Raw genomic sequence first — 18,973 nt, 5'->3', positions numbered from 1 at the left:
GGACTACCGGTGCCTGCCACAATGCCTGAATATTTCTAGAGACAGGGTCTCACTGTAGCTCAGAGCTGGTCTTGAACTCATGAGCTCAGGCAATCCTAGCACACAGCAACCTCAAACTCTTGGGCTTAAGCGATTCTCTTGCCTCAGCCTCCCAAGTAGTTGGGACTACCGGTGCCTGCCACAATGCCTGAATATTTCTAGAGACAGGGTCTCACTGTAGCTCAGAGCTGGTCTTGAACTCATGAGCTCAGGCAATCGGCCTGCCTCAGCCTCCCAGAGTGCTGGGATTAGGCGAGAGTCACTGGGCTCAGCCAAAAAGCCTGAAATTTTAAAACCCTTACTTCTGTACAGAATTGGGCCAAATGGCAAGAAAGATATTGACCAGAAACTTCTCAACTTCTAATCTAAAAAGTAATTTTTATGAAAAGTACAAAGCCCTAATCAGAGTCAGGTTTTTCAAAGTTGCCTATTTTATTCCAAAAATCTACCAGGGTCTCGTTCATTTGCCACTGAATGCCCATATGAAATTCTGTGAATTGTACCTGTACTTTTTTCTTGAATTATAAAAAAGGAATTATAAAAAGGAATACCATTTTAGACAATCTCAAGTAAGAAAAGAGCAACATGCTAAAAAAAAAAAAAAGATAACTTACGTAAGACCAAAATTGGCAGATGTCATCAATCTCTTATCAAAGGCTGAGCAAATTTTGTACCATACACAAAAACTCAAGTCAGACTCCAGACTGGAACACAGTCTAATGTGAATGGATTTAATTACTTAAACTGACTCAAAAGCTATGATTATGGTCTTATCTCTGAATATGATAAAGTATGCTTTCTGAAGAAACTAGTAAATTAGATTATTTTATTAGCTTCTACAGCTTACTAATAAAACTTTGAGCCACATGACAGATTTTTAGTTGGGAAACATTTTGATTTAAGGAAAGGAGACTGAATCTCACTCAAAATGAAAGGATGTAAACATACTATTTTCTTGAAAAATCAAGAGCATTTTTTCCAAAAAGCATACATTGGTGACATGGTACAGAATGGAAGAAACTTTCCCCACAGATCCTCAATCACATGCTGGATTTCCCTTAAACTTTCCAAAAGACCAGTAGAATGAGAATACCTTAATAAATGATCCAGTACTTGAGATACCTATCCACAATAAGTGTGGCTTTCTGGGTTAGAAACCATGTCAAATGGAACTTAAGTTCTGGTTCTTTAAAAAAAAAAAAAAAAGCCTAAACAGTATTTTATGTTGCAGAAAAATAATTATACTCTGGATACAAACTCCTGCTTTACTAACTGAATAAAGCCAAGGAAATGAGAACTGGGTAAATATAAATGTGGGTAATAAATCTGTAGAAAATGTTCTTTCACATAGATAACCACTTCTACCTACCTGTCTGTCTATCTAAAAGAGAGTCTCAAGTCCCAAGAAACCCCTAGTCCCAAGAAACCACTATATCAGCTGTCTCTATGCATTTGTTTATTCTAGACTTTTTATATAAATGAAATCATACAACATGAGGTCATTTGTGACTGAATTCTTTCATTCTGCATATTATTTGAGGTGCATACAGCAAACATGTTGTATACACCAGTCATTATTTTATAATGCAAAATAACTATTTCATTATACAGATACACAACATTTTCTCCATTCATTAGTTGACAGACATTGAGGTTCTTTCCACTTTTTCCCTATTGTAAATAAAGTTTCTGTAAATGCTCTAACACAAGGTTGTATGTGAATATGTGTTTTAATTTCTCTTAGGTATATATACTAGTCGTATGGTAACTCTGTCTTCCAGAAGGGCTGTACCATCTCACTGTCTTATCAGTAAATATAGAATGGTTCAAGGCCAGGTGGTGGTGGCTCACACCTATAATCCTAGCATTCTGGGATGCCGAGGCAGGTGGACTGTCTGAGTTTACAGGTTTGAGACCAGTCTGAGCCAGAGCGAGACCTCATTTCTAAAAATAGCCAGGCATTCTGGTAGGCACCTGTAGTCCCAGCAACTTGGGAGGCTGAGGCAAGAGAATCACTTGAACCCAAGAGTCTGAGGTTGCTGTGAGATATGAGGCCACAGCACTCTACCAAGGGTGACAAAGTGAGACACTGTCCCAAATATATATATATATATAAAATATAGATAGATATAGAATGGTTCCTGCTCTGTTACTCAGGCTGGACAGCAGTAGCATCATCGTTGTTCACTGTAACATTGAACGCCTGGATACAGGTGGTCCTCCTGCTTCAGCCTCTTGTAGAGCTGGGACTATAGGCATGTACCACAATCCTTGGTGGGTGCGGGGGAGACAGAGTCTCACTTTGTTACCCTTGGTAGAGTGCAAATCATCATAGCTCACATCCACCTCAAACTCTTGGGCTCAAGTGATATTGCCTCAGCCTTCCAAGTAGCTGGAACTACAGGCACCAACCACACTGCCCCTTTAATTTTTTGAGAAGGGGTCTTGCTGTTTCTCAGGCTGGTCTCAAACTCTTTTTTTTTGTTGTTGTTGAGACAGAGCCTCAAGCTATTGCCCTGGGCAGAGTACCATGGCATCACAGCTCAGAGCAACCTATAACTCCTGGGCTCAAGTGATTCTCCTGCCTCCGCCTCCCATGTAGCTGGGACTATAGGCACCTGCCACAACGCCCAGCTATTTTTTGGTTGCAGCCGTCATTGCTGTTTGGCAGGCCGGGCTGTATTCGAACCCGTCAGCTCAGGTGTATGTGGGGGATGCCTTAGGTGCTTGAGCCACAGGCGCCTAGCCTGGTCTCGAACTCTTGAGCTCAGGTAATCTACCTGCCTCAACCTCCTAGAGTGCTAGGATTATAGACACGAGCCACTGAGCCTGGCCTGCTAATTTTTTGTTATATGTTGTAGAGATGAGATCTTCCTATGTCGCTGGGCTACGAGATAATTAGTTTTAAGTATATAGGTTGAGCATCCCTTAAGTGAAATACTTGGAACTAGAAGTACTTTGGATTCTGAATTTTCAGGTTTTGGAATATTTTTATTATATACTTATGGTTGAGCATCCCAAATCTGAAAATCTAAAATGCTCCAATGACAACTTCCTTTCAGCGTCATGTTGGTGCTCAAAATCTTTTGTGTTTTGGAGCATTTCAGATTTGGGACTTTTTGATTTAGGATGCCCAAGCCCTGCATCTATATAGCACTCCAGATCAGACCTGGAGCAAAGATTTACCCTCTGTGTAAAATTTGAAGAAACGTAATTCGTAAGAGTTGCTTGGACCCAAAGTAAATGGAATAGCAGTACTCCAGTTTGGAGCTCTCTTTACAGCACTGTCATTTTCAAACTTACTATTATTTACAGTGCTTTGACCTTTCAGACCACCCTAGGGCACACAACATAATTCCACAATCTCTATCATAGTGTATAACTGTGATTAATTTTATTTATTCATTTATTTATCTATCTGAGACAGAGTCTATTCTGTCACCCTTGGTAGAGTGCTATGGCATCACAGCTCACAGTAACCTCAAACTCTTGGGCTCCAGCGATTCCCTTGCCTTAGCTTCCCAAGTAGCTGGGCCTATAGGTGTCCACCTATACAATGCCCAGCTATTTCTAGAGATAAGGTCTTGCTCTGGCTCAGGCTGGTCTGAAACCTGTGAGTCAGGCAAGCCACCTGCCTCAGCCTCTATGAGTGCTAGGATTATAGGTGTGAAACACCATACCTGGCCGTTTGCCCAGCTAGTTTTTCTATTTTTAGTCGAGACAGGGTCTCACTCTTGCTCGGGTTCGTCTTAAACTCCTGAGTTCAAACAACCCACCTGCCTTGGCCTCCCAGTGTTAAAGATTATAGGCATGTGCCATCGCACCTGGCCATCATTGTGATTAACTTTTTAAGTGTACAGGGGCAGAAAGATTCAAACTGCAGAACATAAGAAATAAGACAGAATAATTTTTATTTACACATTGAATTGTGTAATGAGATGAAGAACAGCTAGAAATACATAAAGAGAATGTCTGGTAAACTCAGAACATTAGCTCTTGAAGGATCCGTTTAAGTTACCATACTCACAAAAGGAGACAGCTACCCTAAGAAGACATAAATTTTTCCAAAGTTAACTAGGTTGTGACTGCTGGGTGTAAGAAGGAAGTCTACTCCAGACATAAGCAGAGGGGGTAAGTACGTAAGGTACAAAACAGTTACAAAGAAAATGGCATCTAAAGCACCACAAAATCTAACATTTTCACCTCTGCTAAAGATTACTCAAGAAAACTACAATATGCCAAAACTGTGAAATGCATTTCTCTCTTCACACTTCTTTTGCTTCTCAAAACATAATCTCTTTATTTTTATTTATTTATTTTGAGACAGTCTCACTATGTTGCCCTCAATAGAATGCTGTGTCATTACTGCTCGCAGCAATCTCAAACTCGTGGGCCCAAGTGAGTCTCCTGCCTCAGCCTCCCAAGTAGCTAGGACTACAGGTGCCCGCCACAACACCTGGTTACTTTTTGTTGCAGTTGTCATTGTTGTTTAGCTGGCCCAGGCTGGGTTTGAAGCTGCCAACTTCAGTGTATGTGGCTGGTGCCATAACCACTGTGCTATGGGTAGCGAGCCCATAATCTCTTTAGAAGTAAACTTTGCTGTTTAACATTTATGAAGTTCTGGGATTCATAAATACTTTTTGATTCCTAAACTGATTTTACATCTTTGCCAATAATCACTTTTTAGTTTTCTGAGGATAAACATTCTGTAAATATTCAAAACACAGAGTATCTATGGAATATTTTCATGGGTGCTTGATCTTGCTGGTTTCACTTCTTAGAAATGTCATTTTCTTTCGTTTTTTCAGTCCTTGAATTATCTTTTTTTACTTTGCCTTTTTTATTTTCTTCTATCGAATGTCAATGCAGAACAGGAATTCACTTTTCATTTTTCAAATCTGCAATGGCTTAACAGAAAACTAATTGATTTTGATGTGCTTATTGTCACATGTGCTTATTATTAACACAAAATATGCCATGGGTCATCAAACATATAGAGCAGTGGTTCTCAACCTTCCTAATGCTGTAACCCTTTAATACAGTTCCTGTGGGTCATGACCCATAGGTTGAGAACCGCTGATATAGAGGATCAAATGCTGTCAAATATCTTGAGAGGCAAAAATCCAATCAGTAGACAGCAAAGATTCAGTAGACAGTGAACATTCAAGTGGAAAGTGACCACTTTAAAATTCAATGAAGGGGCTTGGTGCCTGTGGCTCAAGTGGCTAAGGCACCAGCCACGTACACCTGAGTTGGCAGGTTCGAATCCAGCCCGGCCCTGCCAAACAACAATGACGGCTGCAACCAAAAAATAGACAGGCACTGTGGTGGGCACCTGTGGTCCCAGCTACTTGGGAGGTGGAAGCAGGAGAATCACTTGAGTCCAGGAGTTGGAGGTTGCTATGAGCTGTAATGGCATGGCGACAGCTTGAGGCTCTGTCTCAAAAATAAAATAAAATTCAATGAAGGGTGGTGCCTATAGCTCAGTGGGTAGGGTACCAGGCACATACAGGAGCTGGCGGGTTCAAACCCAGCCTGGGCTACCTAAAAAACAACAAGTGCAACAACAATAACAACACAAAAAAATAGCTGGGCATTGTGCTGGGTGCCTGGAGTCCCAGCTACTTGGGAGGCTGAGGCAAGAGAATTGCTTGAGCCCAGCAAAAATTGCTTGAGGTTATTGTGAGCTGTGATGCTACAGCACTCTACCCAGGGTGACAGCTTGAGACCTTATCTCTAAAAAATTAATAAAATTCAATGAAGTCTTGTGAAGTTAAAAATGATTTATTCCTTCCACCAAGGAAATTTTCAGAAAATACTTCAATCCAGAAACCTGTTTCATTTTTGTGTAATGAGGAAAACTCTCAACTCTTTGTTTCTTGGTAATTAATATACATTACTGAGGACTGAAACAGTCAACTAAAATTAAGTAATACTGTCGAAATGCAGTTGCGATAGTTTAGTTGAAGTTAACTAAATCGTGGTTTTGGCATTTTCTAGGAGACAGAACCTCACTCTGTTGCCTTGGGTAGATTGCTGTGGCATTAGCCTTGCTCACAGCAATCTCAAACTAGGCTCACGCAATCCTCTTTCTTCAGCCTCTTGAGTAGCTAGGATTTCTGGCACCCGACACCATACCTAGTTTTTCTGGTTTTAGTAGAGGCAGGGTCTCTCTCACTCTTGCTTAGGATGATCTCAAACTCCTGAGGTCAAGCAATCCTCAGCCTCCCAGAGTGCTCGGATTATTTACAGGTGTGAGCCATCCCTCCTGGCCAAAACCACATATTAATAGAGTCTATTCTGTATAATTTAGAATAGAAGAGTCACTGTGGCTGCTGCAGGCTTCATCTGTTTTATTCCAGCTATTTAGAGCTTAGGAAACTACTACTTTTATTCATAGCAGAAACTGACATTGGTATTAAAAAATATGTCGGTCTTTTCAGAAAATGTAAAGAGTGCAGGGAGGCTGAAAGTATTCTTTCCTTTGACAGAGATACTGATTCCTTACTATAAGTTAAGGGAATTCATGAAGCTACATTACACTACCAAATTTTAATAACTGGATCAGACTACCAGAGACTGAAATTGCAAGGAGGTTGGTCCTAACACTAATAGCAAGAAGGCAGTTTTTCAATGTGCTACTTCCCCAGTATCAGTCAGAACCCATGGGAACCTTTGAGGAAAGAAAGGAAAGGTACAGGCCTGAGTTACAAACTAAAATGTTTAGAAGCATTCATTCAGCAGGTATCATAATAAGTCATTCAGATTGGTACAAAAGAAAACGTAGAAACCACAGCTAGTTGGAGGATAAGCAAAGATACAGAACTACTCAGCTCCAATTATGTTGAAATGTAGGCCCAATGTCGTCAGATACTTCGATTTTTCAAGACAAGCCAAAGCTTAAATTATGTAAAATCTAATTTTTAGTAACTGAGAACCAATTAAAATTAATGTGGGAAAAACTAACACCATAAAGGCCAGACAAAATACACGTGTAAGACAATTTTAAATCTCTTGCTTACTTACTAAAAGGACCCTTACTGGCACAAATAGAAAAAATTAGAAGAATCCTCAGTAAGTAACCAGGTACCAAGAAAGCAGCCAAAAAAGGAGAAAAAGTGTTAAAATAAGGTACTATTATGTGCTGCTATAAATTTCCTTCTGAGAAAGAGAATATTCTTCAGACTTTGAATTTTAAGCCCCCAAAAAGCTAAAGAAAATTATATCCATTAGCAGACAAGTTTTTAAAAAAGACATGCAAAATCATTAAAGAGGCAAGGAGGTAGGGATAAAAAAAATCTTTCATTTAGAATTAACAGTAACCTATACTAAGCCAACAATGGTAGCTAATGATCAGTGCTAATGTTTATTGAGCACTTAGGCACCTCAGAACTAATTTATATAAAATGGGATTAATATTAGCTTATCTCTCTAGAAGTATAAAGGCATACCCTGCAGATTTCAAAATGTATTAAAATTGATCACTTGAAAACTAGAGTTAAATTATTGACAAGAGCCAAAATGTCTAATTAGTTTTTACAACTTTAAAGATTAAGCTGGGCTTTAATTTTGTTTTGTTTTGTTTTGTTTTGTTTGGAGACAGAGCCTCAAGCTATCCCCCTGGGTAGAGTGCTGTGACATCACAGCTCAGAGCAACCTCCAACTCCTGGGCTCAAGTGAGTCTCCTGCCTCAGCCTCCCAAGTAGCTGGGAACACAGGCGCCTGCCACAACATCCAGCTATTTTTTGGTTGCAGCCGTCATTGTTGTTTTGGCGGCCCGGGCTGGATTCGAACCCACCACCTTAGGTGTATGTGGCTGGTCCCTTAGTCACTTGATCCACAGGTGCCGAGCCAATTTTGTTTTTGTGTTAATGACTCTTAAAAAAATCTTTAAAAATTTTTTAAAAAAAAACCTAGTGAAAAGGGAGAGGCATATAACACTCCCCCCCCCAAATCACCATGAATGACAGTGGCCATGTATCTCCTTTTTGAGAGATTATCTGTGCTTAATAAAGGTAAGGTATATTTAGGATCCTGTCTCTACTAGTAATTTACCACTAACAGATTATTCCTCTCAAAAATTTTAAAGGTAAAAATTTGATGGAAGATGCAAACTAGGGATTACTAACACAGGGTTCAAAGTACTTACCTATTATCTCAGATTCATAATAATCCTGTGTGCCTTCTTGGAAGACAAGACAGGGTGTCTTTATGACTTTAGAGCATAAATTTGGAAAATGGTAGGTCCATTTGTATGGTAAGTTCATGTCCATCAAAGAGGAAAAAAAAATGTGCCCGTCCTCCTGTTAGGGGTTATTTAGCTGTGTTGTACTATGGTCAATTAAATGTTCCTCAGAAATAAGCAGTTCAAGGAAGAGTTGAACTATAAAAAATTGTAGTACTGTGCCTTTTTTGCTTATATATTCATAAGATTCTCTTTTGAAATTCTACCATTTGCAATATGAAGAATAGTGAAAAAGCCTACATTTCAACAAAATGAAGAACACTCCTCCAAAAACAAAACAAAAACCAAGCTCATACTATAATACATCTGGTAATAGTAGGTTCCTTTTTCTTGAGACACGGTCTTCCTCTGTTTCATGGTCTGGAGTGCAGTGGTACCATCATAGTTCACTGCAACCTCCAACTCTTGGGCTTAAGCAACCCTATCTCAGCCTCCTGAGTATCTGGGACTACAGGCATGCATCACCACAGCCAGCTAATTTTTCTATTTTTTTGTAGAGACAGAGTCTTGCTCTTGCTCAGGCTGGTCTTGAACTGACCTTAAGCAATCCTTCCATACTGGCCTTTCAAAGTTCTAGGATTAGAGGCGTAAGCCACCACACCTGGCCTACATCTATCTGTTTAGATAAGTAGTCCATCAGTTGTCTATCAGAAATCCTTAATATTGGTTTTTTTTTTTTTTTTGAGACAGAGCCTCAAGCTATATCCCCCTGGTAGAGTGCTGTTGCATCACAGCTTACAACAACCTCCAACTCCTGGGCTCAAGTGAGTCTCTTGCCTTAGCCTCCCAAGTAGCTGGGACCACAGGCGCCCGCCACAGCGCCCGGCTATTTTTTGGTTGCAGCTGTCGTTGTTTTGGTGGAACCAGGCTGGATTCGAACTCGCCACCTTGGGTGTATGTGGCTGGCGCCGTAGCCACTTGAGCCACAGGCGCCAAGCCTAATTCTGTATTTTTACTTTGATGATAATCTTAAAGAGCAGTAAGTGAATATTCTGGATAATCTAGATGAGCACTTTATAAATGTTTACAACATAAATGGGGACATAAAATATTTGTTTATACTAAGCAAAGGTCAAATAGTATCACAGTATCATATATTTAAAAGTTTTTCAATAGTTTTAACAGAACAAGGTTTTCCAATCTCTGTTTTTGGGGGAATGAGGTGGAGGCAGGGTTTGAGATAGGGTCTTACTCTGTTGCTCAGACTAGAGCACAGTGGTGTCAATATAACTACTGCATCCACAAACTCTTGGGCTTACACAATCTTCCTGCCTCTGTCTCCTGAGCAGCTGGCACTATAGGCATGTGCTGCCATGCCCAGTTAATTTTTCTTATTTTTTGTGGAGACAAAGTCTCACTGTTACCCAGTGATCTTCTAGTCTCAAGAGATTCTGCCATGTTGGCCTCCCAAAGTGCTAGAATTACAGGCATGAACCACCAAGCCCGTCCCCCAGCACTACTGACTACCATTTTGCTTCTTTGTTTTGGGGGGCTTTCCTGTGCATCTCAGGATGTTTAGTAGTATCCCTGGCCTCTACCTACTACTATATACCAGTAGCATCATTGCCTTGGCTGTGACAATCAATGTCTCTAGACATTGCTAAGTGCCCCCTGGTGGATAAAATCCCCAGGTTAAGAAGTACTGCAATAGAGAAAAACAGTGAGAGATAGGAGTAAACACAAGATGAGTGGGAGAATAAACACGTCAAATTCAAATGAACCACACCCATGACAATTTCTACTACACTCAGATTGAGAGCAAAGTCACTAAAACATCATCCATCATACATCACATTAAATTGATACTAAGCACATTAATACTGTCAATGTGAATTTTATTAGTTCTGAACTTTTGTTCAGATATAATTTGTAAATCTGTTTTGCTTTGATAGAATTTTTTCCCTTAAAAAGCAAGTCTTACATTTCAGGTTACAGACACTTAAAAAAAAAAAAAAAAGCAAGCCTATTTATTATTCAAGTTGATTTTGTTTTTAGAGACAGGGTCTTACTCTGTCATTCAGGCTGGAATGTAGCAGTGCAATCATAGCTCACTACAGCCTCAAACTCTTGGGCTTAATCAATTCTCCTGCCTCAGCTTCCCAGGTAGCTGGGACTACAAGGGTACAGCACTGTGCCCAGCTAATTAAAAACTTTTTTCATGATTAATTACATTTAGCAATCAACAGAATGGGTGCAAGAAAAAAAATCTACATTAAAAACTTTTTATTGAAATGCTTCACTAAAAACAATTTTTTTTTTTTAAAGAGATGCATAATCTACTTTACCTAGCCCATATTCCCGTTATTCTGGTTTACTTTTCCTGGGTATACTTTTCTTTGTTTACTTTTTTCTAGTTGACATTTTACTCAAAAGACTTTTCTTTTTTATTTTTTTTTGAGACAAGAGTTGCAAGCCTGCCCTGGGTAGAGTACCAGTAGCGTCACAGTTCACAGCAACACCAAACTCCTGGGCCCAAGCAATTCTCCTGTCTCAGCCTCCCAAGAGGCTGGGACCACAGGAGCCTGCCACAATGTCCAGCCATTTTTGTTGTTGTTGTTGTTGCAGTTGTCACCGTTGTCTTCAGCAGGCCCGGGCCGGGTTCGAACCTGCCAGCCTCAGTGCATGTGGCTGGTGCCCCACCTACTGAGCCATGGGCATCGCCCTCAAAAGACCTTTGTAACTGTTCTTTTTGGGCCCTAAGTGTCTTCTGTATATCACAGACACGTCTTTTTTTTTTTTTTTTTGAGACAAAGCCTCAAGCTGTTGCCCTGGGGAGAGTGCTGTGGCATCACAGCTCATAGCAACTTCCAACTCCTGGGCTTAAGTTATTCTCTTGCCTCATCCTCCCAAATAGCTGGGACTACAGGTGCTTGCCACAACACCTGGCTATTTTTTCGTTGCAGATGTCATTCTTTGGCTGGCCTGGGCTAGATTCGAACCTGCCAGCTCTGGTGTATGTGGCTGGCACCTTAGCCACTTGAGCTACAGGCACTGAGCCCACAGACGCTTCATAATTAAAGAAATCAGACACTTATTAATTGAAGAAATTCTCTGTAATCCAAAAGGGTTGGTTTGTACTTAGATGCTAAATATCTCTGTTGTTAATTCCATAAAAATGAGCATAATCATTGTTGTATTTTCCTTTCTTGAAAGATGATTCTTTGAAGGAGTAAGGTAACAGCCAACTTGTCCATGTATATACTCTCTAACTTTCTCTTCTTTGAATCAAGCACAGCCTACAATCTATTAAAACAACATCCAAAGGTGTGTAATAAGTTGAAAGCTGTCTTGAATACAACTCTATCAGCAGAAGAATCTTAAAATGGTTAGTTGTGGTTAAATGTCAAAGAGACTGTTACAAAAAAAGTGTAATACCACAACCGGCTTATAAACTTTACCTATGCTAGTAAGAGTAAAACTTAGTCAGAGTTTACCTTTTATCTGTGCAATGAAATCATACAGTTGGTTAGAAGATGAAGGTTAAAAAAACATCTTGGGTCAACAGGTCTAGCTCAAGAGATTTCATTCCAAAATGCTCATCAATTTTCCACTGTAACCCCAACAAACATATACTAAATTATGCTAAAATCATTCCAAGATCAAATAGCTTGAAATTCTTTAATAAGCCAGAATTATCCTATAGATTTAATGATTCATTTCTGACCACTGAAATCTCCCAAGGAAATTATTGTCATCTTTTGTATACTAGTAGCTAGTTAAATACAAATTTCTTCTCTAAAATAAGAGGGGGTAAAAAAGACTATAAAGAAATTGTAATTTGTTTCTCAGCTCTTCAACATGCAGCATCAGAATTCTATGTTAAAGTCAAAAGAACATCTAATTTTATTTTCCTTCTCAAGATTTATCTACCTTCCAAGGTATACTGAGTAACAAAATGACTTACTGATAGGAAAAAGCAGCCAATAAACCATAAACTCTTACATATAGAAGTTGGAAAGATCAGTCTGCGATAATTCTTCAAAGTTTTAATACGTTCAGAAAAGGGAAGAAATAAGGCTCTCAGTGATTTTCAGATGAATGACCAATTAATTAAAATTAAAGAAAAATGTAGAAATCACTCAAAGTCAAGTTGTATAAGACTTATAAAACACAATTCTTCATTCTATTTTAAATCGTGGGGGGATGATGGAGAAAGATAGGAGGTGTCTATGTGAGATTATTGCCACTGATAAAAAATTACACATGACCTCTGATAAAGATTGGCAGACATGATAACCCACAGACACCAAGTTTTTTTGGTACACAAATAAAATTAAATGGTTAACGATAAAGTATTTTTTTCTTTGTTAGCCAGTAACTATTCCTCACCTGCTTGTGTGCATGATCATAGGAGTTGATATGGTTGTCAAATTCCTGATGTTTCTGGTATTGCTTATCACAGAGTTCACAATAAAAGTTGGCTCTGAGATCTTCCAAGGCCTTAGCAATGGCCTTTTCTTTGTCAACATAATCCTGTAAGAACCATAAAATATAAACAAACAAAAAACAAACTTAGTAGAATTTTAAGTGAATGTTATAAAAAAAAATAACGTCTACCTGAGAAGAGAAAAAAGGTCTTTTCATAAAATTTAGTGGTACCAATAAAAGCTGGATGAAACACAAATGGCAATTTGGTAGGGTAATTTGTATGTGGCTATATTAACAGTTGGCGTCAAGTAAATAATGTTTAGAAGAGCTTAATTTTACTTCACTTTTGGCAATATGGTAAGACTAAATACCCTGGCATTCCCATCTCCTTACTTCTGGCTAAAAACCAACTAGATTCAATAAAATAATTTTTATTGTATTGATGGAATTATAGGAAGAAATTTAATCCCCAAGAGGGGCAACAGAAGATTAAAAAACAAAACTAAACTAAACTCAGCTATAATCTGGATCTGAAACTGAAACCACAGGTCCAAAGGCCAAGGGCTCTCTTTAGGACATATGAGTAAAACTGGGGTTTTGGGTTTGAGAAAGGTAGGAAACTAAACCTGAGATTACCATTAAACCAAAGAACAAGGAAATGAGCTGGAGAGACCATAGGAGGTCCATGTCAAGGCAGAGGGAACCAAAAATCTTCTCAGAAAGCATCCTCAATTTTGTCCCTAAAATTTTTCCTAGATCAACCAAATACAAGTTACAATCAAGTATCATAACACACACAGGAAATAAATCTATCATAATTGAGAATCAGAAGAAATAAGCACCACATTTATGCCTCCAAAATCTCAGATACAGTCTGTTACAGAATATAATGTAACCATAAATTATTTAAATATAAAATGAAATTACAAAAATGAAAAAACATAAAACACTATAACAATAATTAGGCAAACTGTAGAAAGAAACAAATGAGAATTTTACAACTGAAAAACGTAACTATAAAAAAGAATGACTCCCTCAAAAGTCCCTTAAACAGGTTAGATACAGCTCAAAAGAGATGTAGTAAGGTGATAAAAATATTCTGGAATCAGATCACAGAAATGAGTGTACAATCTTGTGAAATATACTAAAAATCACTGAATTGTAGACTTTAAAAAGGTGAATTTTATGGTATATAAATCATACCTCAATTTAAAAAAAAAAGATGTAAACTAGAAGACAGATTAAAAGAAATTACTCAGGGGCGGCGCCTGTGGCTCAGTTAGTAGAGCACTGGTCCCACATACGGAGGGTTGTGAGTTCAAACTCGGCCCTGTCTGAACAGCAACAACAACAACAAAAAATAGCCGGGGAGTTGTGGCGAGCACTTATAGTCCCAGTTACTCGGGAGGCTAAGGCAAGAGAATTGCCTATGCCCAGGAGTTGGAGGTTGCTGTGAGCTGTGTGATGCCAAGGCACTCTACTGAGGGTGATAGAGTGAGACTGTCTCTACAAAAAAAAAAGAAAGAAAGAAAGAAAGAAAGAAATTACTCAGGGCGGTGCCTGCAGTTCAAAGGAGTAGGGCGCCAGCCCCACATGCCAGAGGTGGTGGGTTCAAACCCAGCCCCGGCCAAAAAAAAAACTGCTAAAAAAAAAAAAAAAGAAAAGAAATTACTCAGATTATAGCACAGAGACAAAAAAATAGATAATATGAAAATGAGGTTAAAAGCCATGAAGAATATAACTAGAATCCCAGGAAAAAAAAAAAAAAAGATCACATTTAATCAGATGGACAGCAAATTCAAAAGCAACAATAGAAACTAGAGTGGAATAATATTTATAGTGTGCTAACAGAAAATACTTTTTTACTTATATACCAATGAAAATATTTTTCAGAATTAATGAAATGAAGGTATTTTAGAAAAAAAGTTTACTACACAAGCTCACTTTAAAAAAAACAAAAAGTGGGCGGTGCCTGTGGCTCAGTGGGTAAGGCGCTGGGCCCCATATACAGAGGGTGGTGGGCTCAAACCTGACCCTGGCCAAATTGCAACAACAACAACAACAACAAAATTTCTTCAGGGCATGGGGCTTTACACCTGTAATCCTAGTGATTTGGGAGAATTGCCTGAGTCCAAGAGTTTAAGTCTAGCCTGGGCAATAAAACAAGATTCCTTCTCTAAAAAAACTATAAGCCAGGAATGGAGGCATGTAGCCATAGTCCCAGCTACTTAAAAAGCTGAGGCAGGCTCGGTACCTGTGGCTCAAGTGGCTAAGGCGCCAGCCACCACCACCACCACCATTTTTCCTCTTTTTAAAAAACAGCTCCATGGCTCAGCTCCTGCAGCTCAGTGGGTAGGGTGCCAGCCACATACATTGGAACTGGCAGGTTCAAATCCAGCCCAGGCCCACCAGACAATGACGGCTGCAACCAAAAACAGCCGGCGTTGTGGCAGGTGCCTGTGGTCCCAGCTACTTGGAGACTTGCTTGAGCCCAAGAGTTGGAGGCTGCTATGAGCTGTGATGCCACAGCACTCTGCCCAGGGGAACAGCTTGAGGCTTTGTCTCAAAAAATTAAAAAAATAAAAATAAAAATAAAAAGCTGAGGCAGAAGGATCATTTGAGCTCAAGAGTTCCAAACCACAGTGAGCACCACTATATGCCAGCCTGGGAACAGAGACCTTGTCTCTAAAAACTAAATATTTAAAAGAGCTTTTAAGGTACTATTTTTGAAACCACAGATTGTGACCCATCAGTTGGTCATGACATCAATTTAGTCAACTGTAACAGGCTTTAAAAAAGTAAATGAAAAAAATGACTACAGAAAGGTAGTTTATTTCACATAATAAGGGTAGATATTGTTTTGCAAAACTTTTGTTTCAGGTGTGTATGTGTTTGTGGCTGCAATATTAAATATGTTGCTAACTATGAACTTGAAAGTCACTGTTTCAAGGATGTACTTTGGGAAGAAGAAAACTGATGCCAGAAACAAAGTCTGAAATACTATAAGTAAATGGTGAGCAATGAAATTAATAAATATATGTTAATAATAATAATCATACAACAGTAACAAATTTTACACCTGTAAATTTTGTTTTAAATTATTTTAAAACAATATCTGATACCCAAAACACTTCTGGTCCCAGGCATCTTGGATAAGAGATGCTCAACCTGTAATAATATTCAAGTTTTTAGAATTTTTTTTTTTTTTTTTTTGAGATGGAGCCTCAAGTTGTCCCCCTGGGTAGAGTGCCATGGCTTCACAGCTCACAGCAACCTCCAACTCCTGGGCTCAAGCGAGTCTCCTGCCTCAGCCTCCCAAGTAGCTGGGACTACAGGCGCCCGCCACAATACCTGGCTATTTTTTGGTTGCAGCCATCATTGTTGTTTGGCGGGCCCGGGCTGGGGATTCGAACCCGTCACCTTAGGTGTATGTGGCTGGCGCCTTAGCCGCTTGAGCCACAGGCGCCGAGCCAAGTTTTTAGACTTTAAGGCAAAAAGCCTTACTTGAGACAATGTTCAGTTAATTGAAACTAATTAAATTTGAGTTTGCAGGATGAAAAGGGATAAAAGCAAAATGCTAGCTAACATAGCAAGTGTAACAGGAGAGGTTGTCTGAAGTGAGAAGTGTTCTAGTGATCTTCTACTGGCTGGGATGGAATTAACGTTAGACTCTATTAAATTAAGCATAACTTACATTAAAATTTTAAGAGTAATTATTAAAAAAAATCAAAGCTAGTAAATAAAAAAGAATAAGAAAATTTTAATTTTATAAAGTTAAGATGGGACCATAAGACACACAGTTCTAGAAGGTAGAAAGTAAAAAGATGTTAGAAACAGATTTATTACTAATCATAAAAAATGTAAATGTATCAAAAAACAGTCAGGAAAACAAAGTCCAACTACATGTTGATTAAAACAGACCCTAACTATGGCACTTTTTTCTTGATCCCTTAGTATTGTGAGGAATTTTCCCATCAGCCTTTTAAAAATTTGCCTTTGGGCTTCCATGATGGGAAACATCTCACTGTGCCATTTATATCTTTAATTCTTTAAAAGCCTCTCAAAGTATCAGTGCCTTAATTGTGAAGCCTACAAAACTAAAGACATTTGTTTAGTATTGAATTTCTGAAGACTGTGAAAGGGGCAGCATAATGTGCTATTAAGAATCAGATGTTAGTCTTGCTAAAATTTAAATGTTGTGTTGCAAATATTGAGTACAAAACCATTAAATTGTTCCCAATAATAAATTATTGTATTAGAGAGAAAAAACAAGATACCTCTAAAAACATGAGGACTTGGTCAGATGATAGAATGGAAAGAGATATGCCAGGCAAGTCCTAATCAAAAGAAAGCTGGAGTAAGTATATGGGTTGAACATCTCGAATCTGAAAATCCAAAAACCCGAAATGCTTCAAAATCCAAAACTTTCTGAGCACTGACATAATATTTAAAGAAAATGCTTACTGGAGCATTTCAGATTTTGGACTCTTTGGATTAGGGATGTTCAACTGGTAACTATGACACAAATATTCCAAAATCCGATACCCAAAACATTCTGGTCCCAAGCATCTTGGATAAGAGATGCTCAACCTGTAATAATACTTAATTTTTTAGACAAAAAGCTTTACTTGAGACAATGGCCAGTTAATTGAGTTAAATATTATAAGGTCATTCTTCAAATAAACTGCACTGCTTAGAAATCCAATCTACAGATATACTGGTTATTGATCTTAAAGAAGCTCAAAACTGTGGGACTGACTCAACAGGCAGTCCAATTTGCCTCAGCAGTTCCACTTAAAACTAGACATCAGTCTGAGCATAGTGGTTCATTCCTCTAATCCCAGTACTTGGGGAAACTGAGGTGGGAGTACTGCTTAACACTAGGAATTAGAGACCAACCAGGGCAACACAGAGGACCCCACCACTATAAAAAATAAAAAAGCCAGGCATACTACACTCCTACAATTCTGACTTGGTAGGCTGAGGCATAAGGACTGCTTGAGCGCAGTATCCACCACAGTATCCAAGCCTGGGTGATGGTGTGAGATCCCATCTCTATAAACAAATAAAAATTATACATCAAAAGATACTTTGTTGCTATGATGCTGCTGCACTCTCAAACTTTCGCACTCAAAAAATCTTCCTGCATCAGCCTCCTAAGTATCTGGGATTACAGGCACATACCACTACACCCTGCTAATTTTTTCTATGTTTAGTAGAGACAGGGTCTCCCTCTTGCTCAGGCTAGTTTCCTAAGCTCAAGCAATTCTCCAGCCTCAGCCTCCCAGAATGCTATGATTATATGTCTTAGCCACCTAGCCTAGCCAATTTACTAGACTTTTAAAGCACAGTGGATGCATTCTTTTCAAAATGAGCACCTCCTTCCAGTTGACTAACTTAAAAAGATAGGTTCAGGCTGGGTGCGGTAGCTAACCAGGCATGTAATCCCAAAACTTTGGGAAGCTGAAAAGAGAGGATCACTTGAGGCCAGGAGTCAGACACCCAGCCTGAGCAACACAGTCATACTCTAATGCTGCAAAAAATAAAAAGGCAGGGCGAGGTGCCTCATACCTATAATTCTAACCTCAGAGGCTAAGGAGGGTGGATAGCCTGAGCTCATGAGTTTGAGACCAGCCTGAGCAAAAGTGAGACCACTTTTCTCCTAAAAATAGAAAAACCAGCCAGGCATTGTGGCAGGGGCCTGTCATTCCAGCTATTCAGGAGGCTGAGGCAAGGGGATCCCCTGAGCCCAAGAGTTTGAGGTTGCTGTGAGCTAGGACACCATAGCACTCTACCCAGGGCAGAGTGAGAGTCTGTCTATAAATACATAGTCAAGGGCGGCAACACAGGGCAGTAGTCTCAGCTATTCAAGAGGCTGAGGCAGGAGGATCACTTGACCTCAGAAGTCTGAGGTTGCTGTACTCCATGATGCCATTGCATTATAACCTGGACAACAAAGCAAGGCCCTATCTCAAAAAAGGGTAAGTCTCATTTCAAAAGTTCATAAAACCTGCCATTCTTCTATTCAGTTTTGTAACTGCAGGACACAATTTCAAAGGAGCTCTATCATTTATCACCTCTCTACCACTTTTCTCATGTGCGCTACTTAATCAGTAAAAAATGATTGTATTTGTTGGAGTGGCAGTGCTGAGCTAGTCTGCATAGACTTATTAAAGCTACAGTGAAAAGTGAATTATGTGTAGCACATTTTAATTTTTTCTCTATCCAATCCTTCAGAACAATTTTCTTTATGAGTTCTGGATGGTTTTATGTTGTTTGGCTGTCAAAACAACTTGTGGGCTCGGCGCCTGTGGCTCAAGC

General features: G+C 39.1%; 1 protein-coding gene across 4 annotated transcripts in view; it reads right to left on the bottom strand.

The window, feature by feature from the left end:
* GPATCH8 (G-patch domain containing 8) overlaps window positions 1-18,973 on the bottom strand; it is a 76,037-nt gene that overhangs the window by 19,329 nt on the left and 37,735 nt on the right. For all 4 annotated transcript variants that reach the window (XM_023511312.1, XM_012803095.2, XM_023511313.1 and 1 more), the window contains one exon: window positions 12,614-12,757. In XM_023511312.1, coding sequence (XP_023367080.1) covers window positions 12,614-12,757 — 144 coding nt within the window. The remainder of the gene's footprint in view (window positions 1-12,613; window positions 12,758-18,973) is intronic.

Source organism: Otolemur garnettii, unplaced genomic scaffold, assembly GCF_000181295.1.
Source record: "Otolemur garnettii isolate 467f Iridium unplaced genomic scaffold, OtoGar3 scaffold00018, whole genome shotgun sequence".
NCBI classification, from domain to species: Eukaryota; Metazoa; Chordata; class Mammalia; order Primates; family Galagidae; genus Otolemur; species Otolemur garnettii.
The sequence above is the reverse complement of the archived record's forward strand: the minus strand, read 5'-3'. Positions and strand labels throughout refer to the sequence as shown.